The sequence below is a fragment of the Chelonoidis abingdonii genome, chromosome 22 (genome assembly GCF_003597395.2).
Source record: "Chelonoidis abingdonii isolate Lonesome George chromosome 22, CheloAbing_2.0, whole genome shotgun sequence".
NCBI classification, from domain to species: Eukaryota; Metazoa; Chordata; order Testudines; family Testudinidae; genus Chelonoidis; species Chelonoidis abingdonii.
In genome coordinates this window covers 30116838-30135519 of record NC_133790.1, presented here as the reverse complement: position 1 = coordinate 30135519, position 18682 = coordinate 30116838, and the positions used below count along the sequence as shown (strand labels likewise).

The window sequence follows — 18682 nt, the reverse complement described above, 5'->3', positions numbered from 1 at the left end:
CTACACCTGGGGAAGGGGTGTGTCTGGTAGGGCAAAATTATCAAGAAGGAAGCCCAACAGCTGGTAGGGGGAAGCCAGTAGGAAGTCCTGGGGCTGACAGAAGGAACAAGGACCCAGGAAGGGTACTGAGCAGCCTGCTAGCAGTGGGCCCTGATGGCAGAGGGGCATGAACCCTGGGAAAGAGGCCAAAGTGGCTGAGGATGGTTGCAGGAGGTAGAAAAACTAGGCCAGAAGTAAACAGAGGCTGCAAGAGATGAAGACTCTTGGTGTGGTGGCCCCAAAAGAGGGTGTAGCGAGGACTGAAGGACTGGAATGGACTGAAGTGGTGAGTGTGCTGGGGCTGGAAACACTGGGTAACACTTAGATTTGTCTGTGTTTTCAGAATCCCAGGGGAAGGCCTGGGGCCCACAGATACTGAGACTGTGGTTTGGACTTGGGATTTGGTACCTGAAAGGGCGAACAAGCTGGAGGGCTAATTTGTGGGAAGCGGTGAACCACTGGGTGTCCAGAAAGGCTGCTGACAGGGGCAGTGAGAAGAAGAAACTGCTATGCATGCTCAGGCGCCAGGGCACGCACCAGGCAGCGGGTCGCTCTTTCATGGGATTTTTGCCATGAAAAATTGATAATTTTTTTTCACTTTTATGTAACTTTGCCCCAGAAAATTTAGACTTTGTCAAAAACTGTGTATTTTTTGGCTGAAAGCTTCCAAAAACTGAAGGTTTTCTAGTTTAAAAAAATGCTCAAGGAAAGTGAACTCTTTGGGTTTTCAATTAAATGAAAATTCTCCATATGGGGAGGGGGAAAAAAAGTCTTGATGGAAATGTTTTGAACACCCTTAGCTTAGACTAGCAGTGTTGCCAGACTGTAAGCCTTGTAATATGTGGTCCCTTTCCTAAAGCCCAATGGCTGGAATCAGGTTATAAACTGAGGTTCTCAGTTATCACTTTTTTAAAAAAAAGTTTCTAGTCCTGGTGGCTGCAGAGAGACGTGTTTCCGGTGTAGAAAGAAACTTAGGGAAGAAAAACAAATTTCCCCTGAAACTCTGTTTCCAAATTGAGTTATCTCCCATCCAAAAACGTTTGGCAATTTTTTTTTAACAAGTAGCTGCAACAATAGAACATAAACTCAGTGTGAGCTTTTTCCTCAAGCCTGCGTAATCCCGGCAGAACCTCCTGCATCTCAGACTTTCGTTCTCTGTGCCCAGGTTTCCAGATCATTGGTGGAAATTAACGAGACATGCAGCATCACAATAAGTCAGCCGGACGCACTCACCTGGTGTTTTGCAGGGTTCCAGTAGAATCAATTGTGCAAACATTCACATTGGCATACTACTCACATGAGTCAGAGGTCTTCAAATGGTGAAATTCATCTCATACAGAGCGTCTGTGCCTGGCTTATGTACCACTTAAGCCCTTGTAGGTAATATATGATGCTGACCTTTTGCAGAGAAGTAAATTTCACCACAGTAGGAGTAAGGGCTTCATTCTCATGCCCCTGCCACTGAGATAACCTCGAACACTGGTCACTTCACACTCTGTGCCAGTCAATTTCCAATATTTGCTACTGTGTAGTTACAGAACATTAAACTTCACTTGTCTTGCAGATCTCACTGAGACCTTAAAAAAAAAAAAAAAAAAATCAAACCAACCCCGTTGCCTCGGCTGTGCTATACTGTGATATATTGTCTGTAGGGCTGCATAAGAAATTCTTGTTTGTATCTGTTACATTAATTGGCAAATCTTTTTATAATCAAGAAAAATCCTGTTTGTAAAGGGATAAGCACAAGAGGACAACGGTAAGGCCGCACTTAATTCTGCATTGCCTGGCTTCAGACAGCTTATTTTCTCAACCTCAACATTCCAGGAGCACTAGTTATTTGCACGGAATTTCCTTGTTTGTTTCCAACGGTCCCAAAATACAATTATTTCCTTTTCTTCATGAAACAAGTCTCCCAAGCTCTAGAAATACTGCAGATGGCACTTCCCGAACGCTGACAGGAACACATCCGCCTTCAATGGCTAGCTCTGTGTGTTAAATTCAGCCAGTTCCTAGGGTGCATGGGTTTTCTGGTGTTCTCTGAGATGTGCGTGTCGTCTAAAGCCTCTCTCGCACTCAGGACACTTATAGGGTTTGTCTGTCATGTGGATTTTCTGATGCTGAATGAGTGTCGAGCTCCTGCTGAAGCTTCTCTCGCAGGTGGGACATCGATAGGGTTTTTCTCCCGTGTGGATCCTTTGATGATCTATGAGGCCCGACTTCTGAGTGAAGCTTTTCTCGCACTCGTTGCATTTAAAGGGTTTCTCTGCGGTGTGGCTCCTCTGATGCGCCATCAGCTTGGAGCAGTGGACAAAGCATTTCTCGCATGCAGAACACTTGTAAGGCTTTTCCTCTGTATGGATTCTGGAGTGTTTGGTAAGGGTTGTGCTGGAGCGAAAGCCTCTCTTGCACTCGGGACACTTAAAGGGCCTCTCTCCCGTGTGGACTCTGCGGTGTTCAACAAAACAGGATCTCCGAAAGAAGCTCTTCTCGCATTCGCCGCACTGGTAGCATCTTTCTCTTCCGGGGGCGTTCGGCTGATCGGAGGGGCTGTCCTCCTCCGCAGCGCCCTCCTCCGTGTGGACTCGGAGGCGGTGATCGCTGAGGGCTGAGCTGCGGATGAAGCTCTTATCACACTGGGGACATTTGTAGGGTCTTTCTCCTGTGTGGATCCTCTGGTGCTCAACGAGCCGGGAGCTGCGGCGGAATCTCCTCTTGCATTCAGGACACTGGTAGGGTCTCTCCCCAGTGTGGATCCGGCGATGCTCGGTGAGGTGTGAGTTCCGCACGAAGCTCCTCTCGCACTCAGGGCACTGGAAGGGTCGCTCCCCTGTGTGGATTCTCTGGTGTTTGATCAGGTGTGAGCTCAGAGCGAAGCTTTTCCCACACTCCGTGCATGTAAAGGGCCTCTCTCCGGTGTGGCTCCTCCGATGCGCGATCAGCGCCGAGCCCTGCTTGAAGCTCTTGCCACACTCACCACATGTGAAAGGCCTCTCGCTCGTGTGGGTCCTGTAGTGGGTGGTGAGGGTCGAGCGGTTCCCGAAGCTCTTCCCGCACTCGCCGCACTGATGGGGCTTTTTCCCAGTGTGGACCCTCTGGTGCTCCGCCAGCCGCGAGCCTCGGCTGAAGCTCTGCTGGCAGTAGCTGCACGTGTAGGGCCTCTCCCCCGTGTGGACTCTGTAATGCTGCAGCATGCTCGTGCTCTCTGCAAAGCTCTTCTCGCACCTGGGGCACTGGAAGGGCCTCTCCCCTGTGTGGATTCTCTGGTGTTTGATCAGCCTGGAGCTCTGGCTGAAGCTTTTCTGGCACTCGGGACATTCATAGGGTCTCTCCCCTGTGTGGATTCTCTGGTGTTTGATCAGCCTGGAGCTCTGGCTGAAGCTTTTCTGGCACTCGGGACATTCATAGGGTCTCTCCCCTGTGTGGAGTCTCTGGTGCTCCATAAGCTTAGAGCTGCGACTGAAGCCCCTCCCGCACTCGGGGCAGCTGTAGGGTCTCTCCTTTGTGTGCACCTGCTGATGCTGAATAAGGTGTGCACGCCGGCTGAATTCCTTCTCACAGGTGGGGCACTTATGGGGTCTCTCCCCAGCATGGGCTCTGGAGTGAGAGGTTACACACGACAGGTGAGGAAAGCGTTCATTATATTTCATGCAGCAGTGCAACCTCTGCTCTGGGGAGGTTCTTGGGGAGGCAGCGGCATCTTCCACTTCACTGAATCCTCTGCCACACCGATTCGCTCCACCACTTGGGTTTCCTGCTGGCTTCCCCTGCTGTCCTTCTGATCCAGGCTGCCCCTCACCCACACCCCCACCACAGCCTGGGAAAGCACTTGCTCTGGCTTCTCGTGGCAAGGTCCTGTGCTCACCCAACATCTCTGGAGACTCCTCATCGTTATTTCTTGAGATGAGCTCATGGGCTGGAATAAAGGGGAACCCAGAGCTGGATTAGTGCATGCACATGGATCAATGTATTTATTTCATAAATGCCTAAGATAAATATATGTATGATAAGTCCTGTTTTCAAAAGTGATTTAGATACTCCAGAGCCTTAGGCTTGGCCTGCACTACAGAATTAGGTCGACGAGGCAGCTTACATTGGCCTAATGATGTCAGTGTCTGCACTACAGCCTTGCTCCCACCAATGTACGTGTCGTACTACACCGACATAACTCCACCGCCACAAGAGGCGCAGGGCTTATCTCGGTGTAGTTAGGACAAAGCAGGGTCTGTGCAGACACTGTTACTTACATGGGCTGTTGGCTCTCTCTGCTGCAGCTGTGAAATTGACAAGAGAGCTGGCGCCAGGCTCCCCAGCCGGGCTGCTGCGAAGTCTCCGCTCCAGGCTGGGCTGCCCTCCTGTGGTCCCAGTTCCCCACTCCCTGCCGAGAGCACGACAGCCCCCAGGCTGCTGGCTTGGGCTGTCACCCTGGCTCCCCAATGGGAGCCCAGCTGTCCCCCAGGGTCCTGGTTCCCTGCTTCTCACCGGCATGGCAGCCAGCCAGACTGTGGGGGTGAATCTCCCTGCTGGAGGCAAGAAGCCTTAGATGGCTTCCCCCCTGACTCCCAGCTGGGGGTTAGCTGTGCGGAGCTGAGAGCCCTGGCACTCAGCCCCCCACACTGCCCCTCTCCAATCCTGGTGAGCATGCACAGCGCTGTGGCTGTAAAACGACCTAACCGAGTTATTTAAGATTGTAGTGTAGACAAGCCCTTAGCCTCATTGAAGTTACTGGGATTTAGGCCTAAGGGCTAGATCCACAAAAGGACTGAGGTTCCCACTGGAATCCTCAGCCCCAGATTAGGTGTCCAGGCTCCCCACACAATGCATGAGAGTCGGGTACCTAAGAATGGGAGTTACAGGAAGCAACAAGCTGGGCATTTTGTTGCTTAAGTTAACCAGTAGAAAATGCTGAGGGCTCAGAGGTCATTAGAATTGGGATTCACGGCTGTGAATCCTCTCCTGGAGCTAGGGGCCTAAGCCAGGGCAGCCCCTTCTCACAAAAAAACAGACCGAGAACCCACCCCATTATAGCCAATAACCCACTGGTTGGGGCACTCACCTGGGAGATGAGACCTGTTTTCAAATCCCCACTCTGCCTGATTTGGAGCAGGGACATGAACTTGGGTGCAAACCTCTGACGAGTGCCCTCACTAGCAGGCCCTTGGGTGTTCTGGGCTGGCTTTTTTCAGGTTAGTCATGCTACGAGAACACCTACCGGATTGGGCCCCACAGGCAAACACTCAGCTAAAGAATCCCATAGGGGCTTGGGCATGAGCTAGGATGCTAAGCAGCCTCAAGAGTTGCCTGGACTCGTTCCTGTCCGCCAGCAAAAGCTTAGCCCCGAGGGAACTTAATTTGCAGAAACAGGGGTGCTTGCAGGATTGGTCAGAGCTAAGAAGGGGTTCTGAGGATCTCTGTGGCACCTAGCCAATGGAGTTCGGTGCCAAAGTCCCCCTGTGAATCTAGTTCTAAATCCGTTCTGAAAATGGGACTTGGGCTCCTTGGAAAATGTTGCCCATCACCTGCAACATAATATCTCAGCAGCCTATTTAATGAACTTGAATCTGGAATTGCATACAGTTCAAACAAGCATCTAATACATACATAATGATCCTACTGCTATTCATAGACAACCACTTGTTTTCTCTGTTTTGTGTCTTGTACAAGCAGACAACACTTAAAATTGACACCTCTCAAGGATACACCAATTGTTCCTAAATCTCAGTCTTGCAAGAACAAGTACCAGCTGGAATTTAGTTGCCATTTACTGAAAATGAATAAGATTCATTTACAGAGTATTTGATTAATCCTAGAAAAATCTCTTTTGTGGGCTAAATATTCTGTAAACTGGAATATGCTACAGCATATCTTGTGTATTCTTTTGTAGGACCTTTTGTTTGTTGTTTACAAGAAACCCTGAAATCAAGTGTTCAGTAGAATATATAACTGAACTAATATATATATTACAACCATCAGATTAAGGAAGATTAATTGCAAATGGAATCCTGTGGAAGAAGGAAGCTTTTGAAGTATTTGTCTGTCTTGGTATCAGACAATTAACTGATTTGGCTGATTAGAAGGTTGTCCTGCATTTTCCCTGCCCTGGTCTCCTCTGGGCTGTTATCTATGCAACATGGAGAGATATCTAGCTCAGTGATTCTCAACCAGAGGTCCAGGGCCCCCTGGGGGGCCGTGAGCACATTTCAGGGGATCCGACAAGTAGGGCCAGCGTTAAGACTTGCTGGGGCCCAGGGTAGAAAGGTGAAGCCTCGCCATATGGGGCTGAACAGCGGGGCCCTGAGTCCCACCACGCAGGGCTGAAGCCAAAGCCTGAGCAATGTAGCTTCGTGGGGGCCACTGTGAGATAGGGCCCCTGGGAATTGCCCTGCTTGCTACCTCCTAACACTGGCCCTGGCTTTTATATGCAGAAAACAAGTTACTGTGGGTCAATTGCAATTGAAGTAGGCGGTTCCTCTGGGCTCATATAAAATTCATATGGATTGGATCAACAATCAACAGTTCTCAGTGGGGAGTAGGCATGTTTGTGCTCCTGGCTGGAGAACAGCTGACTGGCAGTGCAAGAAAGGTAATCCCAGCCATTAGAGAATGGCTTCTGGGATCCTCCCAATCCAAAATCACATCACGCAGCACATTATCTTTGGTCCGGACCCCGCTCCTGACAGTCACTGACCTGCAGTGACCGCAAGCACAAAAACAAAAGGACTAGAGAGGTGTCCCTATGGGCCCTCTCTGTGCACTGTCCAGCAAAGTAGTGCAGGTACACATGGCCTCCTCTTTAAAAGTGACCACTGATTTGGGGTCCCTGAATTGCTGGGTCCCCAAGTGGAGACACTGCTGGTCTGATTTTTCAGAGGTTTCAGCATGAAGATAAGGCACCTGGTGTCTCGTGCCAAGATTCAGGTACCCAGAGTCAGTGAGCATTCTTCAGAATGTTGGCCACGAGCTGATTATGTTTAGAAGTGTCCCTAAGACCATGTGGGTTTCTGGGGGTCTCTCACAAGAACAGTGAGCATTATGTGCTCGTTAAAGCTTAGGCACCAGACAAGTCACTTCAGCCAGACTGTAACTAGGAAGGGGAAGAGAATTACTTAGCCAGTAGGGAAAAGGACAATGATAAAGGGCTGAGAAGAGGGCGGAGCTAGATATGCAAGTTAACAAGGATGGGGCCACGTTAGCTTTTTGGAGCCAGAGGTTTGGTTTAACCCATTCTGAAGATGGAGACCACACGCAAGCCAGTCCAACTTCAGATTGCAAACGCCCGCAAGGTATGGGGGAGTTCAGAGCCAGGGCTTGTCATCTGGGTTCATTAGCATGAACATTTTATTACTATGCAAATCATTACGCAGCACATTACTATGCAAGTCAGTATGCAAATTTTCATTACTACGGAAATTGTGTGGCAAATTTTATTACGGTGAAAATTAACATGCACATTTTTATTAGTATGCAAATTGGAATATGAAAGGATAAAACAAGGCCAAATCTTTTGGTCCTCCAATAGTTTTAGTCGGTCCTTACTTCTCTGAACGCTTCTTTTGAGGAAACCCCGAGTCAGAGCCAGACTTGGCCAATTTTTTACTAGGAAGCTTTTGAAAGATGCAAATAACTGTTGAAGTGTAAATTGTTACTCACCTGAGGAAATGTACCTCGCACTGCCTCCTTCCCCCGAGACCTGGCAAGTCCAGGCACATGGCTCTTCACCTTGTTCTATCAGCCAGATAAGGGCAGGTATGGCAGCTGCAGGACCTGGCACTGGAGAAGAATGAACATCAGAAAAAACTCATTTCAAATATAAAGAATTTAGTATTTTGTAGGGGACTAAATAAATAAACAAACTTTTCCCCTGAACCCTTCTTGGGTTTTTGACTAAACACTTTTTTGTGGTGAGAAGTGTCTGCTTTCTGCACAAACTGTTGTTTAGGTGAAAAACTGAATGTCCAAAACCAAATATTTCTATTCTGAAGTGCTGCCGCAGTACCCATGCTCCCATCCTTCTCCATGGGCTGGGCTACCTACCCGGACTTTTGTCTCCCACTACACAGCACGGCAATGTGACCACCCTGGTGCACCACCGCCCCTCAACAAGACAGGAGACCACTGTTCATCATGGGAAATGTAGTCCAATCAGGGACCCCAGCCTATAGAATAAAATGGAGCATGAGGCACTTGAATTACAACTCTCAAGGCACTGCAGCATCATTTTCTGAATAGAAATATTTTGGGGGGTTGATTTTCTGTGGGGAAAACCCTGTGGAATATTTTGACAAAAACTATTCTTCATTTTCATCTAAATGTTCTGCAGGAAAAAAAGACCAGAACACTTTCCAGCCAGCTAACTTGGACATTTTAAGGGAATGTGCTGGCAGCAGAAATTATTTTTGTAACCATGAGACTGATGCCCTCAGATTGCTCCCAAAGTGGATAGCTTATAGGCAGGACGTGCTTTCCCGCTCTCTGTCCTGGAGGAAGAGCAGTTTGGTTTTCCTACCAGTTTAGTCCTTGAACTTTCTGATGGGGCTATGTACAACTTGCGGAATTAAGCCCTGGTCCAGTAAAACTCTCCAAGATCATGTTTAATTGTAAGCACGAGTGGTACCACTGAAGTCAGTGGGATTAGTCCTATTATATCCTTACAGCACTTTGCTGGATCAGGGCCTAACTGCCTGCTGTGACGGAGTTTGTGATCTAGACCCAAAGCCACTGGGAACAGGACTAGGGCATGCTAATAATTCGTTTCACACCAAATGGTAACTGACGTGAAACCAACACCATTTCTTCACCGAAGATGACATGGGTAGCTGATCAATACTGAATGCTAATGAGGACCCCAACAGAGAGGAGACAAACAGAGTACAGTGTGTACATAGGGGCTGGAATTATGGGTGCCGGGGGTGCTCCTGCGCCCCTTGGTGTGCAGGGGTGGCTCTAGGGATTTTGCCGCCCCAAGCACAGCAAGCAGGTTGCCTTCAGCAGCTTGCCTGTGGAGGGTCCACTGGTCCCATGGCTTCGGGAGGTCCATGCCTGCGGGAGGTCCACCAAAGCCGCAGGATCAGCGGACCCTGCGCAGGCAAGCCGCCGAAGGCAACCTGCCTGCCGCCCTCCCTGTTTCCCGTGGGACAGAAATTCCAGTCATTCACCTGGTGCTAGTCATCATTCAGAGATGGTTTGTTGAGCAAGAGTCTAAGAATTACTGCTTCAAAAGGAAGCTACCTGTTTTTTGAGCTGACGGGTCTCACTTTCCTAAAGCTTGACGGATGGATCTCTCTTATCTATTAGAAAGTGTATTTTAGCAGCAACCTGGTCTCAGTGTTTAAGACTTTAATCAATCAACGCATAATAACAAGGCTTATAAATGCAAGAACAAGCAAGGGGCAGTGAATGAGGGTTAATCTTGGGCTGGTATATAATATTTTGCTTCTCCTGGTTACCTGTGTGAGATTTTAAATATTCCTGAATTATAAAACATGTGCAATTAGTTGCCCTTACCAATGGCACTAGTACTCTCTCAAAGTATTACTCCACGTTATCCCCTGTAATGAAGCAGATTTTAAGTCAATATTTAGTGTATAAATTAGCTTTTCTTATATGCTTAGTTAAATGTGAAGAAATACCTAATAGTTATTTGCAACTGGAGGATGCTGTCAATAGAGATATTGCAACTATTGCTATATTTTGGGAGCACGTGAGGCATCTGTGGACTTGTCTACACACAGTTTTTGTACTGGTTTGAAACTGGTTTAGTTACAGTGGTGCAACCCTCCACTGTGGACCACCACAAATCAATGGAATGTGGAAATAACCATGAACTGAATCTGAGTGAGAGCTGGCAAAGAAAAATTATCCTTACCCAGGGAGATCAAAGTCTCATAGTTGTCCCGCATCACGTCTCTGTACAGCTCCTTCTGCCATTCCACTAGCTCCTCCCACTCCTCCTTGCAGAAATAGATGGCAACATCGTCAAACGTGACCAGGGCCTGAAACGACAAATAAACCGTGATCAGCAAGGTTTGCTTCAGTCACGGCCTGACAGCGGCAGCCCTGGGTCCCGGCAGGGCAGGGAAACCTTTTCCTGTGTGTAACTCACACTGATAACACACACTCCAGCTGGTGCATCCCAGGGGAATCCCACACTTGCAGCTCTCCCTTGTCCCCACAGGGCTCTGACGGAAGGAAATCAGTCTCCAAAGGGATGCTGGGAGGGTGAGTAGCAGCTTTGCCATTCTCACAGTGGAGACTCCCCAGTGAGGTAGCACTAGCTGCCACCACCCCTCTCGAAATGAGGGACACGTGCTCGTCAGGTTGAGGGACAACGAGGGACCAGCCTAGGCTACGGGGGAAGAGCTGAAAGCAGGGGGGAGACTGGGGCGGGGCATGGGGGGGGGTCACACCCGGCTGTTTGGGGAGGCTCAGCCTCCCCTAGTCTGTGATACTCATCACCTGTGAAAGAGAAGAGCCCTGGCCAATCAGAGCAATTAGATTGTTTTAGAGCTAGAGCAGAAGGGTAGCCTCATGGTCAAGGACTCAAGAGACTGTTCCACTGCCTGTCTGCTACAGACTGTGTGACACTGGGCAAGTCGCGTAAGGCTGGTCCACACTGAAAACCTGTATCTGCCTAGCTATGGGGCTCAGGGGTGTGAAAAATCTATAACGCTTCAGTGTAGACACTCCTTACTTTGACAGGAGGGTGTCACGGAGTCCCCGGGCGATGCTCTGGAACTGCTCCCCACTAAGCCAGTCAGGACTTTGGGGAGCCTCCTCTCCCTTGGAGCAGACTTGTTCAGGGCAAGAAGCTCACACGTCTTCACCTCCTGGGTCTCTCCTTGGAGCATTCAGCATCCTCTGCCCCTCCGTGGGCTTCCCACAGCGAGCCCACCCAGGCGGGGTCCTGGGGAAGCCACAGGGTTCTGCACCCCCACTTTGCAGTCAGACGTGACTCTTAGCCAGCAAAACAGAGGTTTATTCGATGACAGGAACAGGGTCTAAAACAGAGCTTGTAGATACAGCGAACCAGACCCCTCGGCCGGGTCCATTCTGGGGGGCAGTGAGCCAGACCCCTAGGTCTGCACTTCACTCCTCGTCCCCAGGCAGCTCCAGACTAACCACCCCCTCCAGCCCCTCCTCTCTGCTCAGCTCCTTTCCCGGGCCAGGAGGTCACCTGATCCCTTTGTCTCCAACACTTTCAGTTGGCACCTTTGCAGAGGAGGGGCCCAGGCCATCAGTTGCTAGGATACAGAGTGCCAGGCATTAGGTGCACTGGCCCTTTGCTCTGCCAGATACTTAAGAACTGCCTAGGGGACACTGAGGCACCAACACAGTATTCAGAGCAAACATTAGGAACAGTCCCAGTTCGTCACATCTCTCCCCCCTTCGAGACCGAACTGAGCCAGGTCACTCCAGCCAGTGACCTGGGGAAGTTCGAACCCACCAACGTTCCCATGGATGCCCCAGCATCTCTCCAATTCCTTGGTGTGAGTTACACCAGGCCCTCCCAGTTTTGTGCCCTCTCTTTGCTTGAGTGTGCTTGATGGCACTTGCAGGCCGCATGTGGGAAGGTTTATGCGGCCTGTACCCTTTTGCCACCCCAATACTCCTGGGGTTTAAACTGGGACAGGGTCTTCTCCCAGCACTCTGGGCTGCGATTCGGGCTCTCTTGGTTAAGAGCCCCCATCTTGGCCTTGGCCAGCTCTGGGCTTGGGCAGCCGCTCCCCACCTTGTGGCCCAGACACAACACCTCTGCCATCCCCATCTTATACTTTCCAGCTTTTACCATCAGTCCCAACTTCTTAAGGCAGCCCAGCCCCCTCTTCACCTGGGACACCTGTTCCTCCCAGGTCTGGCTAAAGATGCACATGTTATCAGTGTCTGCCAGGGCCAAGGTCTCCATCCCCCTCTGTTTGTCTAGAATCTCCCCAGGCCTAGGCATGGGGTTGGCATCGGACACTGTGATGGCTTTAAGCTTCTGATAGCCCCCATAAAACCAGACCATCCTGTCTCCCTTGGGGATCAGCCCCACGGATGAGGCCCATGGGCTGTAAAACGGCTGGATCCCATCTAAAGCCAGCATGTCCTTGACCTCTCTCTCCAGGATCTGGGTTGCTTTCCCAGTGACTCTGAATGGGGAACACCTGATGGGGAGATTGGCTCCCACCTCAGGGAAGAGATCCACCAGGGGGTCTTTTCCCTTCTCCTCCCAATCCTCCCCTTTCCGGTCCAGGGGTCCCCTCACTCTCCTCCCATCCAGCAGCTTGAGAGGGAAGAACCCTGTGGATTCCTGGGGCACCACCAGCTGCCTCCCGATTCCCCCCAGTTCTACTTCCCCTTGGGGAGCCCATTCCAGGGACAGGAATCCCTTCTCCCGCAGGACTCTGTCCCTGCAGCCTTCCCCAAGGGGGTTTGCAGCGCTGTGGCCAGCAAGTTCCCTCAGCTTCTCCAAGGAGGGATCTCTCTGCAGCTCGGTCTGGGATTCAGCTGCTGGGGCAGGGAGTGGGACCTGCTCCCTCTCACTGGCTGGGCCTGGGGTCACAGCCTCCCTGAGCCTTGTCCCTGGTAGCTCCCTCCCTGCTGTATAATCATTTCCCAGCAGCACGTCTGGACCAGGCAAACCTGGTTGGCAGCTGACCTGCCTTGCCTGGGTGTCCCCCCACTCAGCTGGGGTCTCAGCTCCCCCCGTGCTCAGCGCTGCCCTTGCTGTCCCAGTGGGGGCAGGCAGCGAGCTCTCTGCTCTGGTCTCAGCATCAGAGCCAGCGTGAGCCCCCTCTCCGGTGTGCAGGGGGGCGGGGAGCATCTCTCCCTCCCCCTCAGTCCCAGGGGGCTGGTTACAGGTAGGCAGGTATCCTGAGCCCAGCAGCCCCTCCCCACTGCCAGCAAGGTCATTTGCATTTTCACTGACCATTTCCATCCCAGCCAATTGGTTCCCTGGATTTAAATTCAAACCCTCGGCAGTTACAGGAGCAGGGTCGGGATCCTGTCCCAAGGGGAGACAGTCACCCCCCAACAGGGCCTCCCAGCCGATATCCTGGAGAACCCCAATGACCAGCCAGTCCGACCCCTCCTGCGTCTGCACAGGGATCCGGGCCATAGGCAGGGCGAGGGGCTTCACCCCAGGGACCTTCACCCAGGTCCCACAGTCCCTCAGCATCTGCGGCTGCACCACCACAGTTCCCTCTGTCCCAGGGCCTCGCCCCTGCAGGCGTGTTTCCCCACTGACCCCTGGGCAGCCCCCTATGTCTCTCCACTCCACTATCACCAGTCCGTGCTGCTGCTGCTTCTCCTGCAGCTTTTCCACAGCCTCTTGCTCTCTCTCATGGTCCTCTCGCTCTCTCAGGCTCTGCTCCAATCCCATCCGTCTCCGATCCCCTGATGGGGAACCCAATCGTGAAGATCCTTGTCTGGTTGGGGACCAGACTCTCAGGAGTGCCTGGCTGCTGCTCCAGCTGCTCCCAGATCCTCTTGTAGCCCCATCTGGGTCAGGAATCTGCTCCTCAGAGCGGTCCTCCTCCTCCAACTGCACGATTAACTGTGCCTTGGTGAACTTCCCCATGCGTAACTCTCTCTTTGTGCACAGGATCACAATGTCCTTCTTAAGGAGCTGGTGATAGGCCATCACTTCACCGTTCCCAAGTGGCTCTGGACTCACAGGCCTGTGTGCTCTTGGCTCCCCCATGGTTTCCAGGAAGAACCCCTGGTGTGCCAGCCCTTCTCGTGATCACCACCTCTTTGCCAGGGTCGAGCTGCAGACTCCTCTGCCCCTGGGACTGCTCCTGCAATCCCCAGGGGAACCCTGCTACTGCAAAATCCTTCTCTCTCCCAGGGTCGAGCGGCAAGCTCCTCCGCCCCTGAGACTGCTCACTGCAGTCCTCAGGGGGACCCTGTTACTCCAACAGTCCTTCTCGCTGGTCACACACTTCCAGAGGTTAACTGCCCCCTGAAACCGTTCCTCTCTTAGCCTTCAGCACGCGTGGTCCTCATTATCCCTCCTTTGTTTTACTGCTCCCCAGTCACTTACTGCAGGAAGCGCCATCCACGGGGTGCAGTATCTCCCTCCGCTGCCACCAGTTGTCACGGAGTCCCCGGGCGATGCTCTGGAACTGCTCCCCACTAAGCCAGTCAGGACTTTGGGGAGCCTCCTCTCCCTTGGAGCAGACTTGTTCAGGGCAAGAAGCTCACACGTCTTCACCTCCTGGGTCTCTCCTTGGAGCATTCAGCATCCTCTGCCCCTCCGTGGGCTTCCCACAGCGAGCCCACCCAGGCGGGGTCCTGGGGAAGCCACAGGGTTCTGCACCCCCACTTTGCAGTCAGACGTGACTCTTAGCCAGCAAAACAGAGGTTTATTCGATGACAGGAACAGGGTCTAAAACAGAGCTTGTAGATACAGCGAACCAGACCCCTCGGCCGGGTCCATTCTGGGGGGCAGTGAGCCAGACCCCTAGGTCTGCCCTTCACTCCTCGTCCCCAGCCAGCTCCAGACTAACCACCCCCTCCAGCCCCTCCTCTCTGCTCAGCCCTTTCCTGGGCCAGGAGATCACCTGATCCCTTTGTCTCCAACACCTTCAGTTGGCACCTTTGCAGAGGAGGGGCCCAGGCCATCAGTTGCTAGGAGACAGAGTGCCAGGCATTTAGGTGCACTGGCCCTTTGCTCTGCAGCAATCACACACCCTTATCCCACCACCTAGATACTTAAGAACTGCCTAGGGGACACTGAGGCACCAACACAGTATTCAGAGCAAACATTATGAACAGTCCCAGTTCGTCACAGAGGGTTTCTCCCTTTGGCGTAGGTCATTCACCTTCCCGAGAGGCGACAGCTAGGTGGATGGATGAATTCTTCCATCAGCCTAGTGCTGTCTACACTGGGGGTTAGCTGGCTGAACTATGTGGCTCAAGAGGTGGCTTTTTCACACCCCTGAGCGATGTAGCTGGGTCAGCCTAATTTTTTAGTGTACATCAGGCCAAACTCCAGGTGTGCACAGTGCTAGGTCGACAGAGGAATTATTCCATCAACCTAGCTACCGCCTCTCGGGGATGGATCAACCCCCACAACAGGAGAACCCTCCCATTGCTACAGTGAGTGTCTACACTTTAGCTGTACAGCGGTGCAGCTGCAGCTGTGCCACTGGAGCGTTTTATGTGTAGACATAGTCTTAGGCTGTGTCTAAACTTAGAGTTTTTGCACTGCAGGTTTCACTGGTGATAGGGACCTGGTGAAAGTAAGGGGCTGGTTTGTGTACTCATTCAATTCCTCAGCCGTCAGAGTGTTTACACTATCAGCACTTCCATTGCAGATGAGAGCAACGCTGTAGGGCAGCTATCCCACAGTGCAGCTGTGGGAAGGCGGGTGGCGGGTGAGCGGAAGGCATTTTGGGTCACTGCTCAGTTCCCCATGCTGCCTTGCTTCATGTCTCAGGAGCCCCATTACTTCCTTGTTTCTTCTGTGGCATTTTTTAAAAAACCTCCTGCTGTCTGGCTGCTTTCCCAGCCACATCTACAAACAAAGGGAAAGAGACCTTCAAACTTCCCGGGGCTTACAGGGGGCAGGCGGACCTTCATGCATCAGAGCAGTGGAGATGCTGACCAGAGTGGTCGCTTTTGGAACCGTGGGACATCCTCCGGAGACCAAAAGGTGTTTACACTGCTAGAACATGTCTTCACTTTCACAGCAGCGCAAAAAGAACAGCGGTAAGAGCTGTACGCCTCCCGTGAAGGTGGTTTTCTTTTTGCGGTGAAACTTCTGAGTTTCACCACAAAAAGTCATTAGCAAATGTAGACGCGCCAGTGATTTTAGTGGGGGGAAAAAAAGGGACTTTTTCCATTTTAAAGTGTAGACATAGCCTCAGTCTTTCTCTGCCTTTGTTCCCGTGCCCCCTTCAAATAATAGCACTTCCCTTACAACACCTCTATGTGATAGGATGAATTTATTAAAGATTCTGAGGTGCTCAGATACCATGATAATGGCAGCCATGTAAGATAAGATAGACTCCATTAGTGATGAACCTTCCATTTTGAAAGTTTTGGGATATTCTGCATGTCTTTGTCTTTCTGCATTTCTGGGATACTAGAGATTCATTTCTCCCCCTCAACCTGGAAATAGTAAAGTAAATTATTCTTTTCATCGTTTCCAGTGTCGACTACTTGCCTCGTATTATTTTTACCTAGAGAAGGTCTGCTCCTTTGAATACCACTGCTGGTTCCAGGCCTTTGTTTCCAATTATTTCTATATAGTACAAACCAGTGTTTTTAATCTGACTCTGATCAGACACAGTACAAAGTGTCTAGACTTTGGCACGAAAAGTGTTTCATTAAATATGTTGATTGAAGTCAAAATTCATCAAGCCCTCACTGAGGCTCCTCTATGTCCCTCCTTAAAGCCTAATTTTGTCATGATGCCAACAGATCACTATAGTCTGGCTGTGGACAGGCACGTGGCAGGCTGTGAGGTCTGCATTTCTGCTAAATTCTGTTAGCCTTAGTTTTCTCTCATCCTCCCAGTTTGTCTGTCTGTTTTGTCTACCTGTTGTGGCCTATCTGACAATCAAATTGTGAGCTGTCCGTGGAACGTTCTCTGTCTGTACAACACCCAGCACAACAGGTCTGAGATCCATGACTGGGTTCCGAGGCGCTCCTGTGCTACAGTTGATAATCGTTACCATTATCACTGGTTTTGATCACGTTACAGCATTTGAGAACCACGAGCTACGCTAGAATTTTCACTGTATCTTCTACTCACAGGCATAGAGCCCATGAGATGCAGTGATGGAGTCCTACCTGAACAGAGCCATCTGCAGCCACTTCCCTTCCTGATTCTCCTCTGCCAAAGGGCTCATTTCTCAACTGTAGCTTGCCAGCCGGTGCGGAATCCAGGTCTCTTCCTGCCTGTGACAAGTGCCCCCCACCTGTTGAGCTGGGACTGCCTGCCCCTCCCTCACCTTGCAGGAAAACACAAACAGAAGTTAAGTGACTAGATGAGAAGCATTTCTGTGCAGCACTGAAACAAACCATCAAACTCTGTTTGCCTACGTCCATTTCTTGACTGTAAATATCTTAATTTACAGAAAAGGAACAGGAATTTCACAGGCACAAAATGTAAGAGAATAAGATGAGCTGCTCAAAGACCCTGTGCTAGTGGATATGGCAGCAGCTTTAACCAATATAAAGAGCAAACAGCCCAGTGCCATGTGCAGCAATGGGAGATCCTGAAGGGAACTGTGGAGGGAGGCCTGAGGGAACAGGAGAATCCTGAGTGGGTCGGGGAGAGGGCAGCTGGGGACTCTGAACGGATGGGAAGCAATGGGAGAAGTCTTGGAGGAGGGGAGACATGCTGTGGCCCTGCATCCAGCAGTGCCAAGCCACAAAGGGGAATCGCAGGGGGTAGCTTCACCTGTGCACAGACACACCCCTCAAGTGACATGTGGTGGGCTCCTCCGAATCTGCAAGCAGCAAGAGCCAACAGGCGGGAGTAGGGCCCAGCCCCGTGGGATCGGAGCCACAGCTACGCGGTGAATGCAGGTGGGCTGGGTCCCCCCCAAAATGCTTTCACCAGCTGCTTATGCCCCTAACTAATCAGCTACATATGGTCAAAGTATGATGCAAACATTAACCGACTTATCGCTGCAAGACAATTATCCATCAGTATTATTATCCCCATTGGGGACAGCTAGGGAAACTGAGGCAGACAAAGACTGGCTTGTCCAGGCCACATGGGGAGCTGGGATAGTATTGGATCTCCAGGCTCCCTGGGCCCATCCCTCCCTGCTGTCTCAACAGGGACCTGTTCACCAACGTTGGGGCAAGTACATCCCCTCCTGCAGGGGATCTGGGCTAGCCTCGCACACCTGCATTTTCACCAACAGAGCTGCTATTAGGGCCCAATGAGCACCTGGACTGCCCGGCTCCAGTCCAGGGGACTTCGCATCCCATTCCCTGACCTCCTGGCTCCAGGGGACTTCCCTCTCATCCCATCCTCCGACCGATTTCCTTCCCTCCCAGGGGCCAGGAGGGGCACCCCCGCCCCTCAGCCAACCAACCCTAATCAAACGTCGTACACAAATCCCCCAGGCAGGTATCGAACCTGCCGCACGGGCGAGTCGCGTTGGCGCAGAGGCTGCGGGAGCTCGGGGCGGGGCGCGGGGCTGGCCGGCTCGCTGCCTGGCCATCGTGCACAGGGCGCAGCCCGCGGGGAAGGTGGTAGTCAGCCTGGCTGCAGCAGGCTCTGGGCAGCGGAGCAGAGCCACAGCCTGCAAACAGGAGACCCCCCTGCAGGCCCGGGCTTACCTCCCGCTGCCTCCATCCCCCCAGGGCAGCTCGGAGACCCGGTGGACGGAGCACAATTTTGCAAAGCTCAACAAAATGTCTGCTGGATGAGGCGGCGGTAACCCTTTGGCTGCCAGCACGGGCTGCAGCGAGCAGACACAGCTGCAGAGACCTATCGGCACCTTGTGGCGCTTCGGAAAAGTGTTGGGAGCTATTCAGCCAAGCCACAGCTCTGGCCCTTGGCGTTGTCTTTTCATGTACCTGGGACATTGGCCAACAGCACCTGGGATGCTGACCCATGTGCTTAACTTGACACGGGTGAGTGGGCCCCCCCGTTTCAAATTGAGCGGCTGTGCCGGAGTTTGCAGCAGGAGGGTTTAAA

General features: G+C 51.7%; 1 protein-coding gene across 1 annotated transcript; it reads right to left on the bottom strand.

The window, feature by feature from the left end:
• Positions 1 to 1552: 1552 nt before the first annotated feature.
• LOC116831002 (uncharacterized) lies at positions 1553 to 18398 on the bottom strand. Its single transcript, XM_032790726.2, has 5 exons — positions 18322 to 18398; positions 16816 to 16976; positions 9902 to 10028; positions 7687 to 7806; positions 1553 to 3952 (listed from the first exon to the last, which is right to left on the bottom strand). Exons 1-5 carry the CDS (start codon positions 18335 to 18337, stop codon positions 2049 to 2051), a joined length of 2328 nt encoding a protein of 775 aa, XP_032646617.1. The 5' UTR covers positions 18338 to 18398; the 3' UTR covers positions 1553 to 2048.
• Positions 18399 to 18682: the final 284 nt, after the last annotated feature.

Excerpts from the sequence above, each read along its gene's own strand:
- LOC116831002 (XM_032790726.2), bottom strand. Across the intron at positions 10,029-16,815 it reads CTGCAGATGGCTCTGTTCAG|GCCCTGGTCACGTTTGACGA; the intron begins GTAGGACTCCAT and ends TTGTCGTTTCAG. Across the intron at positions 3,953-7,686 it reads TGCGAGGTACATTTCCTCAG|CCCATGAGCTCATCTCAAGA; the intron begins GTGAGTAACAAT and ends CCTTTATTCCAG.